Raw genomic sequence first — 14,015 nt, 5'->3', positions numbered from 1 at the left:
ATGAAGTATGAGGTTGATTTTCATAACTGAAAATAATTTTTATCATTGAACATCCAGAGGCCTTTTACTATTGCAGGTTTTTGCACCGTTCCCCCAAATGATACTCAAACCTAGAGCAGTGACTCTCAACCTGTGGGTTATAACCCCCTTGCACACCTCTATCCAAAAATATTTACATTACAATTCATAACAGCAAAATTACAGTTAGGAAGTAGCAATGAAAATAACTTTATGGATGGGGGTCATGACAACATGAGGAAACTATATTAAAGCGTGGAAGCATTAGGAAGGTTGAGAACCACTGTCCTAGAATCATCATATGGACCACCTAGAATTATCTTTTAAAATTTACTTATGTTTTATATTTTATTTATTTCTCTTTTCAAGACAGGGTTTCTCTGCATAGCCCTGGCTGTCCTGGGACTCACTCTGTAGACCAGGCTGACCTCAAGAGACCTGCCTGCCTCTGCCTCCCAAGGGCTGGGATTAAAGGCAGTGGCTGCACCACTACCACCACCACGACCACCACCACCTAGCTTTGTATTCTATTTTAAATGATTTGAGCATTACTTCTTTTCATGTGTGTGTGCACACACCCACACAAGTCTCCCATGCCAGCATGTAAGAAGACCAGAATTTGACATCAGATAGTCACTTTTCTACTTTATCTATGCACGTTGCAGTTAATCAGGGTAGCCAGTCAGGCCATAGTTTCAGCTATCTCCATCCCCAGTGCTGGGGTTACAGGCGTGCATGACTGTGCCTGACTTTTTTGTGGGTGTAGGGTATCTGAATTCAGGTCATCAGTGTGTACTATAAACACTTTACCCCACTGAACCATCATCTCCCCAGCCCTGAACATCATTCTTTTAACAGTAACTAGGTTAAAAAAAAAAAAAAAAACAAGCAAACAATAAAGGCCACTTGAACAAAAAAACTAACATATTTGAAATATCTGCTTAGGGCAGCTTTTGTGTCTTCTTTTTTCTTTTTTTTTTCTCCTTTTTTCTTTTTTCCTTTTTGATTTTTTGAGACAGGGTTTCTCTGTGTGTATCTCTAGCTGTCCTGGAACTCCCTTTATAGACCAGGCTGGCCTCAAATTCTTCAGAGTTCCACCTAACTCTGCTGAGATTAAAAGCATGTGCCACCACCACTCAGCCAAGCAGCATTTACTCTTAGAAGTTCTGTTCCAGATAGCAAGTCTAGTTTGGAGTGGTCGTGTTAATAAGTATGTGTATGTCTGTAAAATTCACTTTGATTTGGCAGTCAATGGGAAAGAACCTAGTCAGGCTATGGGTCGTATACTGAGAGTGGTGTCTGACAAGGATGACTAGCCATACTTAGAGAGGAAGGCCTTTGTTTGGTTGCCAGGTGATAAATGACTGAAATGGGCCATGAACCTCCAAAGGAGACTAAAAGCTTAATTTGAGGGAGTCTGGGGCAGACTAACTGGAGTGGATGTCTGCTAGCCCTAGGGTCACCTTACTATCACTTTTCTCTGGTGACTGATACTCAGACTGTCAACACACCTTATCATTCCACCTTGGGATTGTCTGTGGGTTCACCATCTCCTGTTGGTTTTCAAATGTAAGTCATATTAATTGAGTCCTTTATCACCACTAAGAGTATTCTAAAGTGATCCTGGAGCTGTTTTCAAAGCTGCCTTCGTTCAAAAAAAAAAAAAACTTATTTCAGCAACTTTCCTTCTTCCTCAGAAAAGTATGAGCCTCTAATTGTTTGCACTTTGAAGACAGGCTTAGATATAATCAGTGAAAGCAAGGAGGGTTGGGATAAGGTGATACATTTTTTGAGCAGTGACCCTGAAGTCTGAAGTTTAAAGTTGTCTTGCCTTTTCCATGTCAGACAGAAACTAAAAACAAAGATATATCAAGGGCAGGGGAGCTTAGGCAGGACTGGACTCTAGTTTCTGCCCTCTGTCTTGTTTCAGTTACATAAGAGTTCTATGCTACAGGCCTTCCCTCTACCCACAGAGCGACCCGTTCGTTACTTTTTTCCTAAAGAAACTCTCCCTTGAGCATTTTTTTTTCTAATCAGGTACTCAAGATCTACCTTTCCCATAGTCCCTTTGGTGTTTCTAGTATCTGTTCTAAGTCACATGCTCTACTTCTTTGAAATTCTTGCTTTGTTTCCTGGTAAACTTAACTTAGTGCTTGATCATTCTCAGGTTTTTTCCCTCCCAAAATGTGAATGCTGGCATAGAGGGTTAGGCCCCCATGGTCTCATATCTCTCACAGCAGATGTGTGTGGAGGACAGGTAGTATGAGAAAAGTAGGGTGAGCTAATGAGCTAAGTCCTAGGTCCTGTTACCAGCTTAGTTATTAATGGACCATAAGGACCAGGAATGGAGGAGCGGACATCAACTTTGATTTCTAAGTCTTCTGTATTTGGAATTTTGTGATTCTAATTGCAAGTAATTGACTGGCAGAATATGATGTGGGAGAGCAAGAAGATATTGTAAGTTAATTCTGGGGTTGTGAGCCTTAAGAGCCAAGAAGCCATTGCCAGATAAATAGGAGGGTTGCCAGGTTGGTCAGGGTTATGTTAGTGCTTGTCAGTCAATGAACACTTGCTGCCACTGGGTTCCTAATGACTGTCCTGTAGGCAGTAATAAGCAGCCATCTTTGGAAGACAGCTGGGGAATGGAGAAGAGATCTGGTTGTCCTCATACAAGAATAGCAGGCCTGAAGGGTGGGGCTGATCTAGAATAAGGAAGGGGCAGGTTCTGGCTTTCGAAAGAAGGGCTGGTATTTCTTAGCACAAGGAAGAGGGAGTGTGCAGTGGAGAAGCAAGTCAGCAATTTGGAAAGTTTATGTTTAAGTGGGCGCAGAACAGTTGATGAGCTGCTGCATGTGAGTTGGAGTCCAGGGCAGGCAGCTCTGATTCAGTGGTGTATGTAATTAGAGGAGTCCAGGAGGAAGGAGTGACAGAAATGCGGAGAACCTGGGCCATACTGTGGAGGGCCACCGTAATCCCACAAGAAGAGAGGCTCCACAGGCTCTGTGTGTGTGGTTTATCTGCCTCAGGAAGAGTAAGGTTAGCCATGGAAGATAGTTTGGGGGGAGATTCACCCATGAAAGAAAAGTAATCCATATTTTTCTGTCTTCATGAGAGCCTATGAACTAGAATGAGTCACCATTGACTCCCCCCAAAATAACAATTGCTTTTAATCTTTTTTTTAAGACCCTTTTTCTACATCAAGAAGTGAATTTGTCACATGGAAGCATTATGATTCTTTCCCGAGGTCTGAGTTAAATATGGGGTAGACCTGAAATACCATTGTCTGGTGTAATGTTTCCTTGGGACATTACCCATTTCTACAAATAGTAATGCCACTTTATTGTATATTCTGATACTCCTATCATTACAAAAACCCCTCTTTCTTCCCTCTTTACTCTGTTAGAGCCCTGATAAGCTCAGATCTGCACAAGGTTAGGAAGGTAGAAGTGTGGGTGCTGTGCTGAAGGGAGCACATAGAGGCCTCTCTCTCAGGCAGAATGAGACAGACACCATCATTTTCATTTGTGTTCATTGGGCTTGAATATAAGGGGATAAAAGGTACTTGACAAACTGTTTCATGAAATACTAGTCAAAAACAAAACAAAAAAGCAAAAACTAAAGCAGTTATCAAGAAATTAGCCCCTCCTAGTAAGGGTCCTGTGAGTGAATTGGCAGCCTTTTTGACTCTTAAGTAAAAACTAGTTTCTGGCAAAGTGGAGAGGGGGCTGGAGAACTTCAGTTGACTCCTGGGTATTTAAATTTTTATATTTCTGCCATGCTGTTGAGATTTTTTTTCAAAGTTCCTCGTTATCCTTTCCCTTTTCCCACTCCTATTAAAAATAGGAAACTAGGACTTTTTTATGATAGATTGAATTCGTGTATTTTTTTTCTTGCAAATCATGACAATCAATTTGTAGTCACGATTGCTATATTGCCGAAGTCTAGGTTTTGGATGTATTAACCATAGAAATGTGAGCAGCTCATCAACACTTCTTCCTGTGACTACACGCTGAAGACACATGTAATGAGGTTTTCTTTCATGTTGTGAGAAGAAGAAAACACAAACCTGACGCTTAACTATTTAGTTCTGTGCCATAGTAACTAAAGTTTATCTGTTTCCTTTTTTACAGAATTTGATTCCTTTTCGACCTTCAATTCAGTTCCAAGGACTCCAAGGGGTGAGTACTATCAATTTGGGAAACTACTTGTCTCCTATTCCCTAAACCTTTAAAGTTTTGCTTTCATTTTACTCTCAATATAGTCAGTCACATATTTTTGAACTTCATGAATAAATGAGATTCTCTGTCATGTTTAAGGTACTTGAATTGTCTTTATGTAAAAAACAATTCAGGGCTGGTTATAGACTTTCTTGCACTTGAACCTTTTCATTAAAGGTTGAACATCTCAGTTTTATGGAAATATATTGTATTTACCCCAGCTAAAGAAAGAATTTCATGCAACTTAGGACTACAGTTGTTCATATTGATAAAATGTAGCTATGTGCTTAATCTCTTAATTTTATACAGTAGGAAATGTAGATGTAGAGAATGAGCTTTTCTAGATAGGCAGCCTTGTATGTCTGTTTTATCCTACACTCTGGGTGTAGCATACTATACAACTCTTTATTAAGTGGACCTGTGAATTTTGTTTTTAATAGATAACTAACTTTATAGGTATAACGTGGGTGGTAGGTGGCTCAGCACTTAAGAGCACTTGTTTTTGCAGAGGATACAGGTTCCATCCACTCCAGGCATCCACGTGGTGGCTCACAGCCATTCATAACTACAGTCACCCTCTTCTCGCTTCCAAGTGTACCACGTATGCATGTGAGGCACATATACACACACAAGTAAAACATTCATACATGTAAAATAAAAGTAATAAATCTTAAAAACTATAAGTGGGTGTTAGGGCTTCTAGAGAAAAGGCAAGCTCAAGGAGGAGAACCATAAGCTTGATCACTGTAAATCTACAAACGTTACTTTTTGTAACATCAGAGATATGAAAATGTGCCTATGTGAATAAATGCAGTCTTTCCAAACCTTAGAATTTGAAAATCTTTAGAACCAGATTAATTATACCCTTCAGTGGACAAAGAGTCCTGTATTTCTGGATCTTTTGTGTAATGCTAACTTGAAGGAGATGTTTGTGTGGATGTCAGCTCTGCTTCTACATGACAGCTTTACAATGAAACGTTTTCTTCCCCTTAGTAACTAAGTGTGCATGGATGGGACCCTAAACGAAGCAAGCATTCTTCCGAACTTTGGTGTATAACCTTCTAGGTGCTGATCACTTACTGTGTACGGATTCTATACTTTCGGGATTAGTTAGGTCACTTGTTTGTTTTATGGCTTCTGGAGTTTCCTGCAGATTTTAATGCATCAGTAATATTTGAAGGAAGGCTGCAGTGGCAGGCCTGAGTCCTAGAGCCTTGGAGAGCTCTGGCTTCTCGGCAAAGGGGGAGAGCAACACAGGCAGGAAAAGGTGAGGTCTGCACTGCGCTTCTCAGAGTTGGCGGAGCCACTGCTCTCTGGCACTGCCACTTCTCCTAATTCTCTCTTTAAGTTGGCTGAGTTCTCAGGCTAAGAAAATCCAAATAAAGGACATTAGGAGGCATCACATTACACTCCAAATGACAGGGAGTAAATACTCAGGTGACCAAACTCTGATTCCAATTCCGATGTGCAATCTTTGTAGAGGCATGGGTTGTGCAGTGTACTCCTTGCTCTGGGTCCTGGGTACCACAAAGCAAGCAGCCTACAGTTGAGACATTGGACCTTGTTTCCCAAATACCTTAACTCTCTGCACAGCTGTCCTTGAGCCCATGCATCCTGCCCTCTCGCCACTGCTTACCTTTGCTTACCTTGCCCAAATATAGTCTGCCACCACAGGTAATTTAGTTATAAAATGCCAGGTAAGCTTTCAGGCTAAGTAAATTGAGATTGTCTTTGTATAGTGAAGGAGGCTTGGATACACTGTACACAAAGTATGGGATGCTTGGCTCTACCTTACTTGCTCTCTGTCTATCTCATCAACACCCTGCCCCTATTATTATTCTCCTGGGAACAAAATTATGGACTCAGCATTGTTTTAGAGCCTGCAGCTGCATTCCATCTGCCCTTCCCCCTTCCCTTTGCAGAGCTCGCCCCAGCCCTTTGGGACTTAGTAAAAACAAAGACTCATTACAGGGGAGAGCGTGGGTTGACACAGCCCACAGGGAATATGCAGAGCAATAACTGTGAGGGTCTTCTATACAGTACTGCTCTGTTTTTCTTTAGAGCCACGATAAGTTCACATTGTCTGTGTTGATTGCTTTTAAAACCCTTCAGAAGTATGCTTACAGCGTCTTCCTGTGTGGAAAATGTTTAGGGTTTTAAATTGGAAGGCTTAAATTTAGAATTCCCACAAAGATGTTGTTTTTTTAGTGAGAGAGGTTGTCTTTATATCAAATGTAATTGAAAATGAACCTTAACGGCCATGATAGTGCCACATTTGAACTGTAACTGAAGCATTGTTAACTACCTTTTTAAATGCGGACATACTGTGTAACAGATATTTCCTGTTTGCCTGATGAAATTCATGCTAAGTTTGCATGGTTATGCTGTTCCTCATTGCTAATTATAGGATTTTTCTCCCATTTCAGTGATGTCTATAGAAGGTCAGAATTTAAGTCTTGGCATATTAGCTTTTAAGCCTATTTGCTTTTCCGTTTGAACATGTTCTGTTAGGTTGATGGTAACTTCTACATAAATACAGACTGAACATTAAACTATGGCAGTATGCTGTTGAAGAGTGGAATTCTAAGAGTCATTGATTACTTGGGTTTCACCTCTAGAGCTGGGCAGCAACTTTCATAGCAGAAAATGAAAACTGTCTCTCAGACACATCTCAGCCCTTTCTGATAGTAGCAAAGGGCACATAGGAGTTGGATGCTCATTGAAGGTGTTTTCTGTAGGGGAGCAGTTGGTTCTGATTGCTAACCTCTTGAATGTTAGGAACTAAGTGCATCAACTAAAACATCCTCATTTATTCTTGAGTGTGTATCAGTCAGTTATCTTCATGGGTCTAATTCATACCTAGAGTACCTACCTATAACTTCAGGGTTATTGAGATCTGTAGTTAGAATATTGAGAGGAAAATGACAACACAGTGGACCAGTTTCCAAAAGCTGCATCTTCATAGTCAAGTAAGCTTTATGAGAAGTAGCACTGTTCTCTCTGGTGACTTTTCCAAGGATGTCTATTCCAGTGCAGTGTGAACACCCAATTTGTATAGGTTTATAGGGACTGAACATTTCTAAGAGCACACAGTTGGTGGAGGTGGGCTATCCTACAGGTGAAAAACTCTTCCAAAAAGAGTGTTTCTGGGAAGTTCACTCAGGGTTTAATGCAGCCAGCTATTGATTTAAAAAAAGACAACTAACAGTTCTTTCACAAACTAGTACCTAGTTGACATAGTTAAGTTATAACTGTGCTTGTTTCTTGGTTTTATGGTTTGTTTTGTTGGTTTGTTTAGCTGGTTGGTTTGGCTTTCTCAGATGTGGCCTCTCTGTGTTGCCCAGGCTAGGCTGGAACTTTCAGTGTGGGTCAGAGTGTCCTTGGACTTGAAAGTGTTCTCTCACCTCTCCCTGCCAAGTGATGGAGTTATAGGCATTCAGCTACCTTCTTAACTTCTGCTTTTGTTTTGTGAGGTCTCCCCATATTTTCCAGGCTAGCCTGAACCTTGATATCTCTGCTTCAGCTTCCCAAGCACTAAGATTACAGGCATATGCAGCATTCCCAAACTTTGCATTAGTATGAAAGAATATAGAGCTAGGTAAGACATGGTTTTCACTCTTACAGAATTTCTATCTGACAAACACATGCAGACTAACATTTAGGAAAGGATTAACAATAAATAAAGGATTTAACTAGAAACCTCACACAGCACTTCTATGGAACTATTCTGTAGAGACCATCAATAACAGGGCTTTGTGTGTTTCGGACTGCTGTGAACCAACATTTTAAACAAAGGATTTTGTGGGTTCAAAATGGTATATGCTATCTATGTGTGATGTTATATACCTATAATGCCAACATTTGAGATGCTGAAGCAGGAAAATTTTAGTGTTCAAGGCAGCATTGGCCACCCAAAAGATATTATATTTAAAGAAGAAAAGAAAAGGCAAAGTTCTATCTTGGCAAAATATATAAAATTCTAAAAGCCTAATAAGAACTGCATACTCACACAATATTTTACACACACAAATAGATGTGAGAAATGTAGTAATTGGGGTAAAATCAGGAATAGCAAGATTTTCAATAGCAAATAATGTCCACATTTGATGGCATGTGGTGCCCTTGCAATTGATATGTTTGAGGCTCCAAGGACTGGTGATGCCCAAGGAGTGATTGCCCCTGGAAAATGAGGAGTAAGGTTAACATTGTCATAGTATGAGACTGTGGAATCCATATTAACTCCACATTTGTCATGAGACTGATATTCAAAAGTCATTTGCTTACTTTCAGACTGAGCAATTCCAGAGGCTATATCCAATAGTAATTTTGCATGTACAATTTTTAGAAGTTATCTTAAGGCTGTTGAAAAATTTTTTTTAAAAATCTGTATACTATGTATTTTGTACACTGAATGGAACACAGTCACACATCACTTTTCAAGACAGAGCAAGCAAGCCAAACAAGTTCTAAATATATGCCTTCCAAAAAGCACAGTGTGACCTACTGAATGGCTTGAACTGGTAGCTTTAATGGCTTGAATAGTGCTATAAATTCTTGCAATAGGGTCATTAACTCCAAAACAAAGAGGTTTAAATTTTGCTTTAATTTTTTTGCTTAAGCTCTGAATTTAGCATGGCATTTAGAAATACGCTACTAATTGCTCATTTTACTTTGTCGGGGCTGGGGAGAAGACTGGGTCTAAAAGACCAAATTATACAGCATTTGAAATTAGTAGGCAATTTTAACCCACCCTGAATATGCTTCCCGCAGACTGCCCTTCCCTACCCAACTTGGAACCTGGAAAGCAAAGATAACTATCAGCTTGGAACAAGGAGCAAAGACAAAAATAAATCCCCAGCACTGCCTGCCTTTCCTCTTAGATGATATGCCTTCCTCTGGCTTCTTCCCCCTGCTGTCTCTGCTCTGGCTAGCCCACTAGTTTTGCGAAGGATTGTGTCTAGTCAGTCTGCTCAAAAGTTGGTGATGAGCGCTGGTATTCTTGTCTCTGAATGTGACTTAATACTAGAAGACTGTTGAAGCTATATTCTCCTGCAATGGTATTTTGTCTTAATATTTTGAATATTATAGTGGTTTGTGCATAGACATTTATGTTAATATTTATATTGAATTACATTTTTGCATATTAATTATCTAAGGTGTTAATTAAAAACTTTTATATGCACACAAACATATGTTGTTTTTTTAATATCATTTTAGCTAAAGATATGAGCTGCCCCTAGACACTCATTATCTCCAATGAATGAAATCATAGTTTGAAGCTATTGTAAATTAACCAGCTTCTCTAATTTTATGTTACCACTCATCTCTGTCCTGCTTTTCTTTCTGGATAAGGACTAGCCTCTGGCTTTCTAAATGAGCAGAGGCAGCAAGCTAAAATTAACTGTCTTCACAGCATTTGCAGGCATCTGTGACACAAAGAGAACCAAGGCTAGCCCTTGCCTCTCAGGAGTTCAAGATGGTAGAAAGTGGGAGTATGACTTGTCTAGGTTTGTAGGGCCTCAGGAAACTATCTGACAGTATTTTCTGATAATAGTTTTGCAGAGAGCCCCAATAAGGAGTATGGTAAGATAGGTCCCCAAAGTAAAGTATGGAGAGAAGTGCTCACCACACTCTGCTCTCACTTGAGAAAGTAACTGCAGCTGTGACTGATCTGAAAGGCCACAGATACTATACATTGCTAATTCCAGTCCTCGCTCAGTAACGTCCAGGCACTTGGGTGGGCAGTGCAGGAGGCAAAGGCAAACAGGACCTTCAGATGCTAGCTCTCACTGCTAACTGACATGTAATACATTATTTGTTCATAGACTCTGTCATGGGTAGCTTTGGGGGGGGGTTGTTTAGTTGTTTCCCATTGAAAACTAAAATTTGTGAAACTGAGTCAGCTCCTTTTACAGATTATGTCATTTGGATAGTACTCTGTTATTTAAGCTTGGACATAATGTTATCCTTCAGTGACACTGGTGGTCCTATATATAATTAATTAAATGATCCCTTAAATTTGAACCATTAGCAATATTAAAATAGCTGTTGACCTCTTTCCATGCCCTGTGTGCACAAATGACAAGATTTCAATAACTGTATTTGAAAAAAATAGCCAGGGAAAAAAATAAAAATAAATCTGTAGTGCTCTAGATTTTATTTCAAACATTTTACACATGGTAAAGAAAACTGTCATTGGCTCCAGTGTGTGTATACACTTTCCATTTTAACATTTAAGTCCTTTAACTTAGAATGCGTCCTATTTTCAGTGGCATCTTCGTGTTCATTGTGTCATGAGTTGGTGACATTTTGAAGTACATGGTCCTACATTTGGTGGTCTGCTAACAATACGGTGCAAGTGTCTGAGCTCCTGGTTGCTCTAATAATATTGCACATAGTCTTTCGGCTACCTTACTCATTATTGCTACCTTGGCATATTTCGAAGGTAAAGGTACTGAGTGCCGACAGGTGTTACTTGATGTTCCATTACTTGCTAAAGGAGGCTGCCTTCAGTGGAGGCATCTGTTCTCATCCCTACCTTCCTGTGATAAGCATTCGATACACATTTTCAGTGTATTCTCTTTCGTTAACATTCGTTAACCACCACTCTAGCTGTTAAGGAGCAGAGTGGTGGTCAGGAAATCTGGACTTTGAAAACCTTCCCCTCCAGTTTTCTTATGATAGCTAGATTCACTATAAGAATATATATGTATGTAAATATGTAGACTTTTTCCAAGGAGGAGATTTATAAGTGTCATCAACTCTGAGGGGAGGAAGCTATGTCTCCAGATGATCATCTCTCAAACAGATTTACAAATCATTCTCATTAATATAAAGCAGTTCTTCACAGGGAGATAGATGGCTCAGTGGGTAAAGTCTGTGCTATGCAAACATAAGGACCTAAAATCAGATCTGTGACACTCATGTAAACACAGGTATGACGTTGTATATCTATCCCTAGGAGAAGGGACCCAGGAGGAACTTGGGTTCACATGCCTAGGACATGTAGCCAGTCAGTGAGCCCCAGTTTCAGTGAGAGATAACTGTCTCAAAACAAGAACAAAAAACAAAAGAAGAAAAGTAATAGAAGATACCCATGTAGACCACACACACACACACACACACACACACACACACACACACACACACACACACACGACCAAACACCAAGACAAAACAGTTACCTTGAGGCCTTAACACACATGAGTGTACACATTTATGAAGCTAAAACAAAAGTACCACTGCATGGGATTTATTTTACCTTAACTTCACCTACACTCTCTAGGGTTGTTTTGTTTCTTTGTTTGTTCTCTCATTTAAAAGAATCCTGTAAATAAATAAAAGGAGGGATTTTCTGAAGAGGGTGGGGCTACAGAGATGTCACTTTAGCTAGGAGCACTTTCTGCTCTTGCAGAGTTCCTGGCTTTTGTTCCTGGCATCCACCTGACAGCTAACAACCATCTGTATCAACAGTTCTCGGGACTCCAATACCATATTCTGGCTTCTGCCGGCATCAGGCACACATGTGGGGTACACAGACATGCATGTAGGCAGAATATCCACATACTCAAATAAAAACAGAAGGGATCCTGGTCATAGTCCACTGAACTAATGCCATTATCTCCCAGAACTGCAGGAGATTGTCATCTATATTTTAGTCTGAGTCATGGGTCAGATTGCATTTTAACATGCTTTGCCAATAGCTGCTTGACAAGACTACCAGGATTTGTGATGAGAGAAGAGGTAAATGGGAAAGGTGAAGAGGGAAAGTCAAGGGTAGCTCTGTGTTTATTGCTTGAGTATTTGGTTGGGTGGAGAGGCCTTACTCAAAATTGAAGTAGATGAAACAGGAGGGTGATTGGATGGGTCATGTTTTGGATAGCTCTACCAGCCACCTCCTGTCAGAATGGAACTGTCCAGTTGCCATCAGCACCAGAAATTTGTACCAAATGGGGTTTTCAAAAAGCAACTCCAAAGTACTTTTTCTTCTAGTAAAAAGAGGAAGTAGATTTATAGAGAGAATTCTGAAATAAAACCACTTCCAGCCTGGTTTTCATCTGTGGAGAATAGGCCTTTACTTATGAATACTTCGGTGAACATCTCTACCGTGAACATTAGCAGACTAGAGAGGGCTGTGTGTGCTGACTTATGGTAGAATACACAAAAGTTATGCACATCATTATAGCTTTGCAACTTGACAGTGAAATTGTCAAGTGAGCAGAAGACCACGCTGGGTAATATCATTTTATCAAATGAATGTAGACTTGAGTAGTTATTCAGGCAAAAAGTATATCATGTAGTTTTCATATGATAAAGGTATTAAAAAGCAAACAGTGGTAACTGCAGAAGCTGTAGTACTGTTCCCTTTGAGAGAGAAAGGCAGGCAGAGGTTCAGAGGAGTAGACTCCAATTGCTGCCTACATGCAGGTGCTTTATGGTATCAAGCTTTGTAATTCAGCTTGTATTTACTTGTAGCATTAAGCATGTAAGTTAAAGTTTGCCCTTGCTATTACTAATTTTAAATGTAATTTGTTGTTTTCATGGGTTAAATGAAAAAGACAACTGCAACAAATTTCAATAGATGCCCCCAAAAGGCAATTTGTTGACTGTATTTTGTAAATGTGCCATATACAAGTACAAAAGAAATTTTACGAGATGTCAGACTTAATATGAAAATGTACGTAAAAGGCTGAATATTAAAGTTTTTATAAAGAGAAAGGAAGGAAGGGAGGGAGGGAGGGAGGGAGGAAGGAAGGAAGGAAGGAAGGAAGGAAGGAAGGAAGGAAGGAAGGAAGGAAGGAAGGAAGCCAAACTGACAAGGAGGATGAAGAAGCCAAGTCTTGAGAACTTATCTGTAGTTGGACATAGCTGATTATTGTGCTACTCAGCTACTTGATAGAGCTGCCTTGTCATCTATCAGTGCAGAAAGCCTCCTTTCTGCTCTCTCTGCAGGCGGAGTTGCTAGTTTTATCAAAGGTATGGGAGGAGAGGTGTGTGCCTTCTGAGTTAAGACTTTGGAGCAGGGGTATTGTAAGGGTTGCTGACGGGTGGGGTACTTAGTCTGGAAAAGACAGATTAGGGAATAAACTGCAGCAGTTGGATAGATTTGAAGAGATGGTATGAAAGCAGAGTTAGGCTAACAAAATTCAGTTCAGTAGAAAGTGATTAAGAGTTTAGTGGGTGGAAGAAGAGCAGTGTCTGAAATACTGCAAAAGCTGACAGTGTTGTGGTTCGGATATATCAGAGTGGAAACAGAAATCGTAGCCACTTTATGAATGTAGTAAGACTCAACTAACAAATACTGAGCACTTCATACAACTCAGGAGGATGCTTTGGGTTTTCTCAGTTGGTAATTCATTAAAGTTGGCAATTCACTTCAAAGATGAGGAAGAGAGGTCTCATTTCCATAGGACAGTGAGCAAGTGCTGGCTTGTTTCGCCACAGCTGTATGAAAGTTTTGTGTTTGGCTATAAAGAAAAACAGTTCTTGGGATGCTTGTAGTTTTGTTTCTTGTTTTTCAGGGAAGGTAGTGTTCTGTGTCTTCATAGAGAACTTGAAGAAAATAGACTTTAAAGTCCAAGGTTGATGTTGGAGAGGCTTAGCATTTTACAGCTAAAGACACTGTTTTTTAATGCAGCTTTCAAAATATTTTAAGCCGATTGAGTCAAGAAGGGCAAGTTTCATAGTGATAGCCTAAAATCTAATGTATTTTTATTCACCCTTTATTGTTTCTGTTTGAGGAACAAAGTGCATTGACATTTTAGAACTGTGAAAAGTATA

At 39.9% G+C, this 14,015-nt stretch overlaps 1 protein-coding gene across 1 annotated transcript in view; it reads left to right on the top strand.

Annotated features, from left to right (window-relative positions):
• Positions 1–14,015, top strand: part of Ell2 (elongation factor for RNA polymerase II 2) — a 68,081-nt gene that overhangs the window by 12,013 nt on the left and 42,053 nt on the right. The window contains exon 2 of the mRNA XM_040728958.1: positions 4,149–4,196. Within this exon, the coding sequence (XP_040584892.1) occupies positions 4,149–4,196 (48 nt within the window). The remainder of the gene's footprint in view (positions 1–4,148; positions 4,197–14,015) is intronic.

Source organism: Mesocricetus auratus, unplaced genomic scaffold, assembly GCF_017639785.1.
Source record: "Mesocricetus auratus isolate SY011 unplaced genomic scaffold, BCM_Maur_2.0 Super-Scaffold_100020, whole genome shotgun sequence".
NCBI classification, from domain to species: domain Eukaryota; kingdom Metazoa; phylum Chordata; class Mammalia; order Rodentia; family Cricetidae; genus Mesocricetus; species Mesocricetus auratus.
Note: the sequence above shows the minus strand (reverse complement) of the source record. Positions and strands in the feature narration are given on the sequence as shown.